Source organism: Telopea speciosissima, chromosome 6 (genome assembly GCF_018873765.1).
Source record: "Telopea speciosissima isolate NSW1024214 ecotype Mountain lineage chromosome 6, Tspe_v1, whole genome shotgun sequence".
Taxonomy (NCBI): domain Eukaryota; kingdom Viridiplantae; phylum Streptophyta; class Magnoliopsida; order Proteales; family Proteaceae; genus Telopea; species Telopea speciosissima.
In genome coordinates, this window is record NC_057921.1 from 50,496,599 (window position 1) to 50,514,502 (window position 17,904).

Here is a 17,904-nt window from a genome sequence, read left to right on the forward strand (position 1 = left end):
AACACAAGAACATAAAGTCCTCTCAAAGGATACTAGCAGTTCCTACTCCATCCGTACCTAACCAGACTTGTGGTACTGGTACCATAGGGAATGTCCATCCTTAATGTGGAGGAAACACACCTTCCGACCTTCCCCGCTATATGTTAAAGGTCTGAAATACCTACCACTTTTCACAAACACCCATACAGATACAATGATGGAGAGAGGTGAGAAAATACCTCCAACATTGGTAGATGGGATCTTCGGGGCGTTATCAACCTAACATATGTGGATCTTTCTAACCAAGGCACTCTTCATCAGATGGCAAAGCAGGACACCGACATTCTTGATGCAGTGGAACATTTAACTACCAGCAACCACCTCAGGTAAGTCTAAAAAAACTAATCCGCAACTCTGCTAATTTTCATCCTAAACCAATATTATTCCTCTCTTAAGTTATTTCCTAAAGAGTATTTGATGGGAAGAAATTGGTTGTCACAATCTGTACCCTCGAAGCCAACAAATGGCCCCAACCTTGGAGTGCACTAAAGAAAATTAAACAAAAGTCGCAAGCAATTTTTTGAACTGAAATCAAAACAAACAAATCATTTGCATCCTCCGAATAATAACACCATATTAAGAAATGTATTTTTGAACTCATGGCTGTGCTCCACGCATAGGGCATGCAGCAACAGAAAGTACTGGAGGAAGTGTGTTTCTAAAGCAAATTACATGCATCATACCTAGCAATAGAACATAACCTTCTTCACATTCTCCTTGAGGGCAGGGAGTGGTCGAACAGCAGCACCCACACCTGAAATCCGTGTGCTTCGGCCACCAGCACCACTTCCCGAACCTGCACGACCTACTGCTGCACTTGTCATGGACCCACTATCTGATGTCTCCGGTTCCATGTAGAAACGTGCTCGAAATGCAGCCAAATGTGCATAATATGCCGGTGGAACTGACGCATCACAATCACAGATGTAAACACAGGTCATCAGAAGACAAATTAATAACAAGCAAACAAAATATAGTAGAATTCCAAGAACGGTCACATAAAAGACAGTCACTCTGATGCATTTTGTTAAAGAGATAGTGTCAAAGATGCAGACAAATAGATTAACCATGACACTTGACACAAAATTGAGAAAGGGAAGCAGGAACTAACCGATGGACACCGAACGGGTGCACCTCGCATATCTGCACCAATATTGAGAGATCACATAAACACCAAAAAAAATGCAAGTCAACGATGTACAATAGATGCAATAGAAGGAATTTGGGTTAATTTCATACGTGTAGCACAGGTTGTTTGTGAGAGACTGCAGCCCATCCGCCGTGAACTCGTTCTCATCCCAAAGGACATGATAGTGAGCTGGACGGCTTGTACCCTGTGTAGAGTAAGATATTTCAGCAAACCACTCAATCCTATAGATTGATACAGCAAATGAAAACCTACATAACTCGAAGGTTAAAGATATCAATCCATTTTACCTGGATGCCAGCATGACTGCACAAGTAGAAGTCAAACTCTGTTGGATGGCAGATCTTAGAATCAACAACAGTACCTGTCACATTAAGGCCAATGACTGAAGTCTCGGTATAGAGTATCATATCAGATGGGTAGTTTTAATAGATGTATCGTATTGGAGAGACGCAAAATACACATGGAAACGGTTGAGAAACGAATGGATGTGCTTATGATACATATAAAATACAGTTTTGAAACATAAAACACCTTATTATGCAATATGTAAATATACATATCAGCTTGCTGAAAGGATGAGTTGCTTTTTGCCTAATCTAGTGATGCATAACAACAAAAAAAAGAGGTAAGAAAAAAAGAGACCTGCAACTTTACCACTTTTTTGCTTATATCTGTTTTGATTTGTGATTTGAATAATGTACGTCCCCAAAACTTGTTGAAATGGTGAAGATTAGAGTCGTTTATGTTAGGTAATTTCCTCAAACTCATCGAAGAGACCAAAAACCAAGTTTTCAAAGCATTCGGTTGCTCAGTTTTGTATCATTCATGGCTTCTGTTTCGCAGGTTTAAAGGAGGCAAATCCTACATGTATCAGACGATAGAAACTTTTTTTAAAAAAAAAAATCAGTATCGTATCAAAACGCACCGATACATATCGGTTGTATGATACCTACAGATACTTAAAATCCTGATTAAAACAGTGAAAATAGATTTTTGATGTATGAAGAAACTCGTATCAGAACAAATCAGAAGATTTTAAGGAAGCAATGCAGTAGTTCTTTTGAACATACCAGGTAAAATGTTACCACTCCTGTCAACAGAGCGGCGGTCATTATGGTTGCTAGCAAACAACCTAGTATGGTGACGCTTTTGAACCACAACGAAAGTAACAGGAGGCTGATAATTCGGCTCCAAAGAGGCACATGCCTGAAAGAACACATTCATAATTGGAGTTAAGGCGGCTTTCAGGTTCCCCAATTTATGACTAATTTAGGAACATCACTAGTTTAATAAAAGCAATCTACCTTTCGGATTGCATCCAGTTCATAGAGCAAGACCTGATAGAATTGGCCTTCACTCACCCCGTCTCTGTAAATAAAACATTAGCCAAGCCTACATTGGATAGTAACAATGAAGAATACGGGGACAATCAATACCTATAGAATATTATTCGCTGTGGTTTCTGGCCAGTTGCTCTGCGGAAAGATATTAAAAGTTCCCTGGAAGTACAAAATACAAACTAATTCAGATGTCCACTCAGAGAAACGATTGTCCACCTCCATATGCTCTTTATGCATATAGAGCAGCCACTAAATAATTACATCCACTAGAGAGTTAGTCCCATACTTTATCATGCCACCAGACACTGTTCCTCTGACAGGATCTTGCCAGACTTTATACAGATCTTGAATCAATTCCTGACGATGAGCTTGAGCGCTAACCAGACCAGCATACTTAGTGACTTCCGGCCAATCTTGAGAAGCCACGACCTAATGCAAAAAAATGTACACAAAACTATCTAATACTAATAAAATAGAACAAACAAAATCGAAAGCAGTTTCAAATAAAAGTTGAATAATGCTAAACGCTTACATGTATGAACAAATTTATCCTCAATAATAAAGAATACAATGAGAAGGTATTAATTATAAAACAAGTAAACAGTGTTTGAAATTGTCAAAAGAAAAAATTCTTACAGCTGCAATGGATGGGCTAGAGTCCTCGCCGGGATGGGGATGTGTCACATCCGCACCAAAGATAATGGTTGGCCGGTCACTGACTAGAGGTATACGTCTCGACAATGCGTCAACAAGCACTGTATTTCTTCCACCAACCTTGACATTAATCTTCAAAGCAACATTTGCCAGATATTGTTTGCTCCTCTTAGATACATGCTTATTCAAGCAACACTGGGAAACAAGTCCAAGGTCGGTCTCACAGATTCGCTTCAAATCACCTAAGAAACAACATAAAAGAGATTGCAGAAAATTAATATTTCTTTGTTGCGAAAGATACATTTAAGACTGGTCAACAGTAAAAGAGTTCCATACCATAGAGAGAACCATTATTATCAGGCAATATAACAATCAATAAATCAAGTTCCTTCTTCTGTGGCTGGATTTTGGTCATGGCATCATGATACCTAGTCTTCAAGGCTTTCTCAACCTGATCAGGTCGAGCATTGTAGGGTGGAAGAACTGGTTCAGGATTAAACACCTGAAACAGAACCAGAGACTATTGTTTAGAAAGAGATCCAAACCATAAAATGCCAACATGTATTTTTCAAATCATACCATCCCTGAAACGTGGCACATTTGTGCAAGTTCTTGACAAAATGCTCGGGCAGCACTTTCCTGTACGTAGCGCGAGAAGTTTATACATAACCAGTTGTTCACTGTTCCTCCATTAACCATTTTCTGCATTTAAAAGATGGAGAGAGAACAAGAAACTGTAAAATTAGACCATATGGCAACAATTGCAGAACAGACATTCTTCAATAGGTGAGAAAACTAATGAAAACTTGCAGATCTAAATATACCTGGTCAATATATGCATTCATTCCAATGCACAAATAGTTAAACTTGAAGTATTAAGAGGGTGGGGAGGGCAATGAACATGGAATCAAGTTTGAGTTTACAAAGATTGCATACTCAAAGCCTTAGACTAACAATTATGCAAATGAAAAGTATTCCTCAAAACTTGGGCCATATCTAATAGCTTGAATATTTAATTAACACTTGAACCCCAAAATATTAACAAAGAATTAAACCATATACCACATTAAGCATATGCATGTATGATGCAGATAATGAAATCCAGTCTCCAAAGTTGCTTGCTACTAAACAGTTCAGTAAATCATAAAAATAGAATCCTAATCCAAATCCCAAGAAATAAATATATAAAGTACAACTCTAGATGATCAGCACCACAATTCAAAGCAACAAAGGTGGTCATTTGAGGAAGGCCCTGACCAGTGGGAAGAAAATTACTCAAAACTTCCAACCTGCCTAATTAAGTTCTAACCTAGGTTGATTGACAGTTGGAAAAAACCAGGGCAGTTAGGTTCTCTTCATGTGGAGTATTTTTGCAAGTTAGAAATGCATGTGATAACATTGAAACACTTCTTTCCTCCTATTCTTACTACAAAACTGATGAGGCCATCACACTAGCTGATCATGGATTCTGACTAACAGTTAGAGAGTCTTTAAGTATGGTTTTGTGTCAACAATAGGATAGCAATGTCACTCTTGTAGGAAAACTTAGCTCCTAGGTTTCCTTCTACATCAAAAACATATCACCGAATAGGTCCAACCCACCAACGATCATATGCCAAAAAAGAACAACAAAGATGCAATTAAGATGCAAAGATCAACAACCAAATCCAATCAAATCCCTATTGGAATCTCACCTTTGGTTTCAGATCGGTATTGTACTAGGATTTCCAACCGTGGTAGTAAAGAAATGAGGGGGATGAGCTCCAACCAAGTAGCTCGACACAATCAGAACAAGATGACGAATGAATATCTTAAGGAGCCGTGGTTGTCGGAAGACCAGCACTGGAGTTGTTGGTGGAGGGGTGAAAGCAGTGCAGAAAGGGGGCTGGGGCGGAGGTTGAAGACTGAGAAAGAATAAAAGAAAGAGGGAAACTGGGACGTGTCATCCAAGAAACAGAAAGCTAAGAAACTCTTTGAATGATGGCCTGTCAGAAGGTTTTCCCCCATTGCTCTGCTAAATTCATAGGTAACTGGAGGTAGCGTTGCAGCACTACATATATATCATGCCACCAACCCCACCCATCTGATCGAAATCAGTTTCTTCTTCTCTTCTCCCCCCCCCCCCCAAACTCCCCCAATTGAAACTCGTTTCAAAAAGATAAAATTGGATTAATTGATGAAATATAAATTCATATTTGGTTAAAAAATCACATCCTTTCTCTTCTACATCCAGCATCTCCGTGCACTTCTGCACATATCCTTTGATGCAAAAATAAGAAGGATCGATGAACTAGTTGAGAACCGGCAAGTTATAAGCCACTAGATGAGGGCCTTATAGTTTGATGATGAAGATGGAGATGGATGATGGTGGTTGATGATGATGATAATTGATGGAGATAGATAATTTTGGCCGCTACAGTCCACTAGAGCCCCACCAAAGAGATCCACCTTGGACATGATTGCTGAATCCACAGCTCACTTGAGTCCACAAGCTAAATCTCACAAGAGAGTTCTTTTTCTTCAAATTCTGGTGTTCCAGAGAACATCCCATGGTTTCATTATATAGAGGGGAGGCGTTAAAAGCCCTTGGGATGCATCAACTTACATTAAATAGACTTTTGGATTTTCAACGCCTAGAAATTAAAACCAAGACATATGGAACTACAACCAAGAAAGTGACTTCAAAAACCCAAAAGACTCTTAATGACTAATAACTAATACCTAGGAGCATGAACAACCTCATAACTCCCACTTAGGAAACTGAAAAGACACATTACCTAGGAGCATGAACAACCTCATAACTCCCAGTTAGGAAACTGAAAAGACACATAGTAAGAGTAAATACTAGCCTAGGAAAATGAAAAGGCAGAATCACTGGGTTTAATTCACCCAGGCCAGCATAGGCATCGACCTACAGGCTGGGCCTTTTAGGCCTGATCCTGTTGGTCCTGCGGGCACAAATCTGGCCTTGGGGCGAGCCTGGTAGGCTAGGCCTGGCAGGCTGGCTGATTGCCATGCATCATCCTTCCTCTCTTGTTAATTGAATTCTCTCATTCTCCCAAAAAATGAATAGACATCAAGTTGAAGGAGGAAGAATACATACAAGTTTCTGCTCCTTCTCATCAAAGCTTATAGCGTGCTTGAGTCCCTTTTGAATCTCAGTTATCTTTCAAGCTTCAAGACTGCACATAGGGAAATCATTGATTTTCAGTCATATGAGACGTAGAATAAGATGCAGAGGGGTACCAGATCTCTGGGGAGTTGCAGAGATTAGGGGTGGGGTGGGCTGCAGGGGAGAGACAGGGGAGATGAGGAGATGTGGAAGAAGTGGGAGCTGGGGTTTTGTTTTTTTTTTTTCTCCAATTGTGTTTATAGAACACAGACAATTTTAATTTTGTTCCCGAGTTTCTCAAAACTTGTGTTCCAAATGCCCGGTTCATTATAAAAGAACAGACAAACGAGCTCTTTTCCTACGCTGGTCGCCTTGTTTGCATCCGCTCTGTCCTCCAAGCTTCCTACATCTATTGGAGTGGGATCTTCGGATTGCCCAAAGCCACCATCCAGGCAATGGAGCGCCTCTTCTGCTCCTTCCTCTGGAAAGGGTTTGACGTTTCTAGATTCCTCCATCCCATTAGTTGGAAGTCCATCTGCCTCCCAAAGTCTAAGGGCGGCCTGGGGATCCGGCGAATCAAAGACTCCAACACAGCTGGTATTCTTAAGCTAATCTAGAGAATCTCCCCCCATCAGGATTCCATCTGGGTTAACTGGGTCTACTCTCATCTCCTCAAATCCGACTCCATCTGGACAGCCCCTACCCCCTCTGATGCCTCCTGGATTTGGAGAAAGATCCTTGCCCTCCGAACTCTTGCCCTTCGTGGCATCTCTACCTCCATTACTCGAGGAACTCCCACCTCCCTCTAGCTTGACCCTTGGCATCCCCTTGGCATCCTCTACTGTGTTCTTGGCCCCAGGGCAATCTATTCTACTGGCCTTCCAAAAAATGCCCCCTGTCTCGTCTCATTTCCTCTGGCTCCTGGTCCCCCCCCCTCCTTTTCTCACCCCCTCCATTGTCTCGCAAATCTGGCCTGCTCTCCCTCCCCTCCCCCCTCCCCCCCAACCCCACTCTGATAGAACCATCTGGTTACCCTCCCCCAAGGGCCTATTCAGCTTTAGCTCAGCCTGGAACTTTGTCAGACCCACCTCCCCAACTGTTCCCTGGCACAACCTAGTCTGGTTCAAGGGCCATATACCCCGCCGCAGTTTCACTACCTAGAGAACCCTTCACCTTTGCCTCCCCACCCAAGCCTTCCTCATTCGCCGCCACATCCCTGCTTCCCCCGCCTGCTCCCTTTGCTGGAATGGTCTTGAAGATATTCCCCATCTCTTTTTCGACTACCCCTTCACCTCCACCATCTGGAAAAAAGCCCTCTCCTCCATCTGGCACCGCAACAGGCGACCCCTTCACTTTGACCGTGAATGGCTTTGGGTGGCTAAATCCTTCCCAGGGTCCACAAATTGTGACACCATTGGAAAGCTGGTTTTTGGAGCTGCTATTCACCACATTTGGATGGAGCGCAATCTCAGGAGATGGACTTCCAACTCTCGATCCTTCAATCTGATTTGGAAAGCCATCTCCTTTGAAGTCTCTTCCAAGCTCAGTCGTAGCCGTCTTCGTGCTGTCAGGGATACCCCTAGGAATAGGCATATTGCTGTCTTTTGGGGCCTTGACCTGCCCTCTCTTTTTTCTTCCACCTCTGCATAGGTTGGTTTTGTTCCCCCCCCCCCTCTCCCTTGTATATTCTCTCTTTCTTCTTGCCCCCTCCTGGGGTTTGGTAATATATATTTATTCACCCAAAAAAAAAACAGACAAACGAACTAGCATTACCAAACATGTCTCTGTTCTAAAACTGTTACTAAGGAAACAAAAACACAAAAATATTCCAGAAGAATGTTACGAAAAAGACCCTTAGTCTCTGACATACCAAACGCACAATAACAACTGTAACTACCAAAGGTGCAGTGCTAATTACTCCAGTTGTCCAGAAAACCTATTCAACCATAGACCAACAACAAACTCAGCCTTATCCCAACTTAATGGGGTTGGCTACATGGATCCAAACGACACAAAGTAGAGAAAACAAAGATCAACCCAAAAAGGGAGAGAAAAGAGGAAAGAGATGAGAAATGAAAAAGGAAAAAAAGACAAATGAAAGATGATAACTAAATAGCAAAATGAAAGATAGTAAGAGGCAAGAGGTAGCCCAGCACGTCGGGAGAATCTCAACTAACCAGGATCTGTGACATGGGTCCTTGCCCTCCAATAAGCTCCGTCCTATGTCATACTTGGTACAAGACCTAGAATATGCATGTCCTTCCTCACGACTTCTCCTATGGTCATTTTACGTCTGCCCCTAGCACTTTTATAGCTCCTTCAATCGGAATCATATCACTCTTCCTTACCGAATCGGAACCATTCAACGACAGACCAATATTAAAAATAAATTTCTCCAACACTTCTACAACCTAAGCAACTAAAAACCATTATATCATCAAATCTCACACAACCCTTGTAAATGTATACTTATCATTGTTATAGTTCAAAACAATAGGATTCCTAATTTTCAGGACTGTTTGAAAAACAGAAAATTTTATGGAATACCAGATCCATACTTGCCAATAAACAAAGGAACAAGCCCTATCCATTTTGCACAATTCAAGGGCCACATCCATTAACCACGGAAATAAACAAATAAAGAACCAGCTTGTAGTATAAAATTCAACTAGCACAAAAGAATTTGAAGCTCTCAAATTACAACCAGATGATACCTTATTCATCATATTCCACTGGCCAACTTCTGGAAGGCAATCTTTCTCCCTTCCTGTGTCATGGTATTTAAGCTGTAGAAGCAATAGACAGCAATCATAAGCTCATAACATGAATCACATTTATTTGAAAGCAATTTTACAAAAGAATAGAATGCAAAAACTAATAGAAGCGGCTACAAGTTAACTTACCCATGGTGCTGGGAGAATGCGTGCCTCAACTTGAGCAAGCTTCTCACTGATCTTGATCCCGAATTCTTTTGCATATGGATCCTCATGGTAAGCATTATGGTGTACCGTCTGAAGGGAATCAGATTTTGATCACTTGTTAAGCAAAAAAGACCAGACTATTACAGCGATCAATTGCGACACCAATATTGATTTGTTTCAATCTTAAAAGCGAATGGTTTACATGCCACTTCTCAGAATTAAAACCATAATGGTTCCTATTATCCACTGGGAATCATCATTCAGGACACAAATATTAATATATCAACTCTGTTCGGAAAACCAAAAATTGACTTTCATTTGTCTTCATTAAGGCTACTTTATGTTTTGAAGGGATTCTTTAACTTTTCCAGGATTTCCCATCAAATCAAACAACACAGAAAAATTAAAGTTTCTTTGTCCATCCTGACCTAAGAGAAACTGACATGGTTGTGTAGGACAGCATAGAGTAAAATAGTGATAGGTACAACTGAAACCAAGCAGTTTGACATAAGGTGTTTAGAAGCTCATGTTTAGCCGCTAATAGAGACTGAGATTGTTGTGTAGGAGAGAATCGAGTAAAATAGTGATAGATACAACCGAAACCAAGCAGTTTGACATAAGAGGTTTAGCAATTCATCTCTAGCAAGGTCTTTCTCTAGTTGCGGTCTAATGTTTTATTTCTGACTATTAGTTCTTGAACAATTCACACTGATATGAATGTAAACATGAACGTAGACATGTGACTGTTGCACTTGTTTTCAATTAACCATGCATTTACTTGTCAAATAATATATGTGTCACAAAGAAACAATGTTTCCACAATAAACAGGTCCAACAATTACAAACCCTTCACCTTCAAGCAGGAACTTGAATGTTCTCTATTTTATAGTATCTTTGACTGCAGATTATAGGATGTTAGCCACAGAGTTGATATTACAGCATTGGATACAATGTAGTACCCATCTAGTAACTAGAACTAGAGTAGACTAGAGATACATTGGCAAAAAATAGTAAATAAAAATGCTATACAACTGCCATAATAGCTTTATAATATTCAACTGATATGATGGTCAACGTAGAAAAGTTATGTCCAATAGCAAAGTTACACATACCAATTCAAGGGCACAGAAAAAACTTACAAAATTATCAAAAAGGATAATGATAAGAAAAGCAATTTTAGAAGTATTCTTTCAACACATAATTGTTATGGCATGCTGAAAGCCTGAAACTACAATTACAGCCCATAACATAATAATTACTCTCAGAAGCCATAAATAACTTCCATAACAGGTATTGGTCGGAAACCATGTTTAGTCAAAGATTCTTTCATTCATCCCAGCAGTGGTAAAAAGAAAAAAAAAAGATTAGGATCAACTGAAATTATAGGCCAAATTGAAGAAAACAGACAGCTTTTTTTATTTTAAAGAAGGCAAAAGGAAGACAATAGAGCATTGCAGCAGTGATGCACCTGCATAATATCAAGTTCTCGATCATGAGGACGCTGACAAGTCACTTTCAGCAGAGCTGTAATCTGCCTTTCATTTAATCGCTTGGAATATCTCTGGCCTTCCACAATCTTACAGACCTGCAATCATTTATAGTTGGTAACTACACAAATTGAGACAACAAATGTAAAAATCATGACAGATATGAAATGAATTGACCTCCATTGGCAGATAATTTGGCCTCTGTTGGTTCCCAACTTGCAGACAAGGCCACTGCATATGCTGAATGACAAACCCATATGTCTCCTGGAAATATTGGACAACATATTTCATTGTTCCTCTATCATCAACTGGGAAGCTGCCAAAGACAGAGAGACAGTGGGAATCACCACATTAGAAACACCATATTCATCAAAAAAACAAGATCAACAGAAAGGGAGGAGGTAACAAGGCAACACACATAATTGCAACAACAACATGAACCCTTACGTTAGCTCTCTTGTGGCCTGTGAAGTTAAACCAGATATACGGTATTTTCTACGCATATTTCCCCTATGAGTAACTTCCACTTTCACACCTCTGAGAGCTTTCTTGATCTGTTGGCAATTAGAATCAATTTATCTCAGATATAAGAAAGAACATGAAGTACACTCACATGGCACAATTTGTCAGCTGAAATACCTATGTGACACTTTCAATAAATTCAATTAGATAAACAAAATGAGGGGGAGCAGGGAAGAGTTTAGTCAAGGCAGGAAAAAGCTAGAGAGTACCAAAATAAAATACTCAAACAGTTTTACCTTGCTCGGAAGAAAAATAAGCACAACATAACAGAGGCCTTATCAAGACCCAGATAAACAGAAACTGACCTTTACACGATCAGCATCAGACAATGGTCTAGAAAGAACATCTCGGTTCAATAACTGGGTTACAAAATCAATCACAGGCAGCGGCTCAATGAAAGCAGTGGAAGACATATCTGCAACATCCCAAAGATTGAGACTTATACAAGATACACAAGCGAGATAGGGGGCAGAGACTGAATTGACTGACTAAATTGTGGTGTAACATAACTCATGAAACAGAAAAGGCCAGAAAAAAAAAAATCAGAAGCCACCAGTCTAATACATCAACAAAATACAAATGAAATTGACAAACTACTCAGAAATTGGTTCTTACTAAATATAATGGTCTTACCAATATTCAATGAGAGACCCATCTGAGTAGGGCGGATACTCTGGTAGAAACCACGCCAGCTTTCCAATCCATCGCCAAGTGGTTGCCTCCTCCCCAAATTTGGGGAATAAAATGATCGTCCCACAGGGGAGTACCTACATCCGGAAAAAAATTAATGACTATTGATTGAAATTTACTTGGCTGAATTAAAACGAGGAAATTCACAATATAACTCAAAACACCATGGGCAAAACTGTGGAAACATCATCAAAAGTACCTTGAAGTGGGTAGTTCACGCAGAACAATATCAAGGACCTGAAGAGCTTCCTGTGGTGCATCTGCCTGCCTCCCCTGCAGAAATAATCCTAAATGATGAAGGTCAGCACGAGCAGCCAACTTGATGACAACCCTGAATGGCCGCTCCCTCCTATATTAAAACAGAACATATCACAACATCAGCTATACAGGTGTAATTGAGAGCCAGCATAACATTTAAAAGAGTACAGATGCATCTTAGCAAGACCTGGGAGCACCGGTTCCATCATCCTCATCAATTAAAGTTATTGAGAACTCTTTTGAGGTAAAAGGTAATGGCCCAGCAGTATAAAGGCTCTTTCGCCCATCATAAGCAGGAAGTCTCCTTCCCAAGTGTGACTCCCTATACAATCTCACCAGTTGCTCCATCACAGCTCGGTTCACACCCCGTGAAGTAACTTCCGGTGTGATCGAAACCTAGTCAAAGTAGAAGAATACTCAACATAACCAACATGGAATTAAGAACCAAACAGCAAATGAAGGTTGAGGATGTGAACTCACATCATACTGGTGCAGCTCTTTATCTGGAAGCTCAGCAAAGAAATGGTTAGCTTTCACCATACACCTTGCTCCAGTGCTGCCCTTACCAGGGCGGAGAGGAAACCTCATAGATTTGCTGGATGCGGCAATAGGCTGAATCGCTTGTGTTGGTGGTGCCGCTTCGGGCTGTACTGAAAGCTGCTGAAACTGCTGTGCCACGTGTGCAGTACTCGGCTCAGGTGGCTGGGACGAAGAACCAGCTTGAGAATATGACTCTGATGGTTTCACAGATGGTGCAGGCTGGGGGTTCACCATGGCTTGATAATGAGCCTGGGTAGCTTGGTGCAGCTCGGGAATTGGTGGCCTAGAATGGCCACCAGAAGTAGGCCCTCCCCCACGGCCACCGGCCATACTGCCACCACCTCGGCGCCTTCCCGCAGAATCAGGGGGGGCACCCAGAGGCTGTTGAGGTGGCATTCCTCGTGGCTGGCCTCCCCGACCCTGATATTCAGGGGGGCCGCCATACTGCTGAGGTGCCATTCCACCCCTTGGCTGGGATCCACCACGTCCCTGAGGAGTATATCCAGCTCCATATCCTCCACGACCTCCTTGCTGAGGCTGTTGCTGAGATTGGGGGGGCCAACCCCTTCCCCCACCTCCCTGTTGAGCAGGAGGAGATCTTTCTGTTGGAGGCTGGGCACTGCGGCCAGCAGCAGTATCTTGGGATTCTGAACTCTCCCCACTGCTGCTAGGAAGTTCAGTCCTCCTCTTTCTCACCATGATGCTAACTGCCCAAGAGCCACAGAAATAAACGTTAAAACAGAAAAAAATTTAAATGGACACATAATTCTCAAAGTGCCTGATAAAACACACAATTGTACTACACATAAATCAGTATAACACACTCGGGAACCTTAGAAGTTAACAAAATACAATTGCCATCCATCCATCAATTAACTCATGACAAAAGCGCCTAAAATATCTACGAGATGCAGGAAGCCCACCAATCTACAATCCTAATCAAAACTCAGGCCCAGCAGAACAGCTAATTCAAATGACAAACTCTTATTCCAACTGAAGCTAATTAAAGCAATTACATGACTGGATAGCGTACAACATATTGAAGAAGCATGGAACTGGTCCTTATTTCAAGCTTTCCAAAATCAAGAAGGGGGAAGCCAGATAAGGAAAAGAAACAAATCAAGCATCACGTTAGATATATCTAAAACCAGGTAGAACATTAAATATGTCTGACACATAAAAAATTTGCAAGCAATGGCTACTTCAGGCAGACACCAAAAGCACAGAAGATAGCGACATAAGAAGCTTTAACACTTACAGGGCCATATTCATGCAAGACACGGAGGGTACATACAGAAGGAGTAACCGAAGATAAACCGTATAACATTCGACGTTAGATATAATACACCAGCAAACAAGAGGTCGGAGATGGGAAAAATAGAAATCGACTCAACATCCGAACTGTTAAAAAACAGCCTAAAATCCAGTCAAAATGTACAGAAATTTCATACAATAAGACTACAATCTAGATCAAGTTCCATCACATCACATAAATGATAAAACCCTAAGCCTGAACTCAATCTCATATTAAATCATCAGACTAAAAGAAAACACAACACAATACAACTTCCAGTAGCCTTATTCACCCAAAATCCAAATCCGAAATCCTATACATAAATAGAAGAGAGAAGAGAAATAAAAACCTCATGCATCGCCGTACTGAGACCCAAACTAATGATCCAAAACAACAATCTGAACAGCACAAAATGACTCCGAAACCCTAACAACCAATGTGCAATAACCTAAACACAACAAAACAAAAAATACTAAAAAGAGAACCAAAAATATACCTCAGAACTAGAAAAATAAAACAAACCAAAACAAAATGGGGTAACGAGATTACGAGACCAGATATCGACACCAGACGAGATTACCTAAGAACACGATACTTTCTAAAGAGTCATCTTAGATCAAGAAAAAAATAAGTTAACACAAATCAAACACCGATAATGAACTAGAGCAAACTACATTCCTGAGAACATTAAATCAGAAAACCACCATGGACAGAGCAATAAACCACAGTATTTACCTCAAAACCACTTTCGAAATACCGCTTCTAGGTTCACTGGAAGGATTTCCACTTTCCTTTGCAGGGACTGGTCTGGTCTCGAAGATGAAACGAGAAGAGAAAGAACCAAAAAACAGCACAGTACACAACAGTGCAGGCCCCTCTCCCTTCTTCGGAGTGCAAATCCCAACTGTGACCCCTCAAGACAGAGAGAGAGCTATATAAAGCGGTAACTTTCCGAAAACGACAGACTGTCTCACAAGCTTTCTCTCGCTCTCTTTGGTCAGACGTGGACGGTGACGTGGTTAAAAAAAGAATCCTTAACTAGTTAATTTGCTGATGTGGACATTTGCTAGCGTATTACAATGACGTTGCATGCCACGATGGATTCCCGCCATTTTGTAATAAGAGGATTATTAAGGGTTGGAACGAGGTCAGGGTGACATGATTGGGCACGAGCCCACGAGGCCCACGATTCATCTCGATAAGAGGAAGATAAGGCTCTGTGCACTCTTCTCGTTTTTGTGCCTTGACCAATTATTAATTACAACAGTTAAGCAGGATTTGCGGAAGCTAAATAATGGGGGTTTATCGATTTAAGTAGTTCCTTTTCAGACGAAGTTAACAACAAAAAAAGTAAATATTTTTTTTCTAGAAGTTTCTATACTGTGACAAGGAGTTGATAATTCAGTATTACCAAATTACCCTCAGATATGAATAGTTAAAGTAAAACAGTGAAACAGTGTACGTGACTTTATGTAGTGGAATAGGGTCACATCAGGGCCCACAAGTGTTGCGTGGGCTCCACTTTAGGGATGATCCATGGGTTAAAAGTCCGTAAAGAGATGATTAGGAACAAAACACTTTGGTTTCCTGCTTTTCCACTTTGGATGTTTCAGAGGTCGTTTGGTCACTAAGATGAAAGAGTATTTAGTAATGGTTTTTTTTTTTTTTTTTTTTTTTTTTGCTGGAAAATAAAAAAAAATGACTCTGTCCTTCTTGTCATCTGTGTCTTCTAAGTTTTAACGGTAGCTTTTGCTGGAATCTTTGAGGTTTCAAGCAAAATGGCTGTTTGGTCACTCTTATTGTATAATTTGGAACAAGTTTATTTTCTTTGAACTTGATTATGGTGTAGGCAAGAAGCAAGAGATGCGATTGAGGCACATATTAGAGGGCTACTTCAAGGGATCAAGGCATGTCAAAAAATGGGCTTTAGCTCAATAGAGGCTTGGTCGGATTTAGATCATTTGGTGTAGCCTTGGGAGTCTTTCAGGCAAGGTTTTAAAATTCAGATTGGAATCTAATCGGCTTGAATTGATTCAAGAATCATGAATCTAAGTTATTTTATGGTGAAAATCGATTTGGTTTAGGAATTGAGAATCAGCCCATGAATCAGTCCGATTCAAGATAGATTATACAGAAAATGACTAGGAATCGATCGATCTGATTCTGATTCAAGAAGCAACGATTAGGAGCAGTTGAAATTAAGATCAGTGTCAGTTGATTCACTGATTCAATTACCAATTTTTAAAATCATGCTTCAAAGCTCTTTCTGGATATTTATTTGGGATATCTTATTCAATAACTTTTTCTTAAATAACATTTTCAATTATTTTTTAGAATAATAAAGGATCAATGAAAAGAAATTACATCCTAATATAATTGAGTCATGGTTCATAATCTTAGATTAGATCAGTTGATATTGGCCGGATTGGATCGGTATCAGTTGTGATTGATCTTGTGATATGGCCAATCCTACTCAGTTAAGTAGGTCGCTCCATGGATTAGTAAATCCGGTTGGATCGCCAGATCCGATATGTGTGACCGACTCAAAGGGTTTTAACACCCAGATTTCCCATGTCCTTCATCTTGCACTCTTGCTAGGCTCGATCTGGCAATTTGAGAGGATAATATCTGCAAGAAAATGGGGGTTTCTTACCCTTTTTGAGTGGGGAATTTATCCAAGGAAAGATCTTTGGGACAAATTGGCTCATTTTAGAGATCAATAGGCATCTTCAACCACCTCTTCTTCCCAATAGAGTTCAAGGTTTTTCCATCTTTGTTTTTGATTGTTTTGTTTTTTCCCCCATTTTTGAGAATAAAATCTGCGAGAAAATGGGGGTTTCTTACCGATTTAGAGTGGGGAATCCATCTAAGGTAAGATCTTGGGGAGAGATTGGTTCATTTAGAGATCAAAAGGCATATTGAACCACCTCTTCTTTCCAACTGAGTCCAAGGTTTTTTCTCATCTTTGTTTTTTATTTTATTTTTTCCATTTATATACATGAATCAAGTTACAATGTGTGTAGATTTTTTTTCCATCTAATTAGCACAAGATCTTTGGATTTTTTTTTTTTTGGGAAATTTTTTCTTTTTTTTTCTTTAAATTTTTAATATTATTTTGACTGATACTGAACGATACAGGAACCGATCTAGCTATAATGGGGGGTTTTGTAACTTTGGTCTAATTTTGACCGATCCAGATTGATATCGGATCCATATCGGCCCTAACGGATTCCGGGATTAAGAACCATGAGTTGAGTCCCTAGCGTTTTTACATTCTAAATTAAAAGTTGAATGATCTAAAAATTAGTTTTAACAATCAAACCGAAATTGGCGGAATCATTCAAAATCAACTAAGGATGATTTCAAAAAACCCTGATTCTACATTTACTGATTCTCACTGAGGTCGAGTACAAGCGAGCCCACTCGATTTCAAGACTGCTGAACCAAATTAACATCGACCAATTATATGGTGACACGTGGCAATAGAAAAAGCAACACACAAATTTCTAGGGGTTGAACCATTGAAGGGCCACGCCCAGTATGGCAACAAAAGTATGAACCAACACTAGAGATTGGCCCATAGGCTCAGATCATGAGTTCCTTCGAGGCCGTCCCGGGTATTTGTCAGGATAGTATGCCATAAGAGTCAATCCTTATGATTGACCACTCTGTTCAGGTCGTCACAGCTACTGAGTTGACCTACGAAGCTTACTCAGATGCTAATCTGAGTTGACAGCCACTTCAAGTATGACTTCCACATCACCAACCACCTTAGCAAGATACATAGCTTGACCAGCAAGCAACTAAATCAGGGGGATAAATTAACCCGAGTAACAGCCTCGGTTAAGCAAACCCTAATCGAAAGAGAATATTCTCGAATGGAGAAATGCTTCCCTC

At 40.4% G+C, this 17,904-nt stretch overlaps 1 protein-coding gene across 2 annotated transcripts; it reads right to left on the reverse strand.

Moving 5' to 3' along the window:
• Nucleotides 1–578: 578 nt before the first annotated feature.
• Nucleotides 579–14,917, reverse strand: LOC122664285 (protein argonaute 1-like). 2 transcript variants are annotated; one of them, XM_043860038.1, is made up of 22 exons: nt 14,741–14,917; nt 12,654–13,421; nt 12,361–12,569; nt 12,115–12,264; nt 11,859–11,992; nt 11,531–11,640; nt 11,151–11,257; nt 10,881–11,019; nt 10,685–10,801; nt 9,199–9,306; nt 9,010–9,081; nt 3,763–3,885; nt 3,520–3,685; nt 3,166–3,425; nt 2,816–2,958; nt 2,626–2,688; nt 2,494–2,557; nt 2,260–2,395; nt 1,477–1,550; nt 1,279–1,373; nt 1,151–1,182; nt 579–943 (listed from the first exon to the last, which is right to left on the reverse strand). In XM_043860038.1, the coding sequence occupies exons 2-22, from the start codon at nt 13,410–13,412 to the stop codon at nt 723–725; spliced, it is 3,282 nt and encodes a 1,093-aa protein (XP_043715973.1). In that variant the 5' UTR covers nt 13,413–13,421; nt 14,741–14,917; the 3' UTR covers nt 579–722. The 2 variants fall into 2 exon arrangements, with proteins under 2 accessions (XP_043715973.1, XP_043715975.1); XM_043860040.1 differs by lacking the exon at nt 14,741–14,917 and adding an exon at nt 14,645–14,657 and having other exon boundaries at nt 12,654–13,416.
• Nucleotides 14,918–17,904: the final 2,987 nt, after the last annotated feature.

Coding starts and splice junctions, on each gene's coding strand:
- LOC122664285 (XM_043860038.1), bottom strand. CDS start 13,412: ATGGTGAGAAAGAGGAGGACTGAACTTCCTAGCAGCAGTGGGGAGAGT. Junction 12,265..12,360: donor GATGGAACCGGTGCTCCCAG/GTCTTGCTAAGA, acceptor GTTTTAATATAG/GAGGGAGCGGCCATTCAGGG. Junction 9,082..9,198: donor GCATTCTCCCAGCACCATGG/GTAAGTTAACTT, acceptor TTGCTTCTACAG/CTTAAATACCATGACACAGG.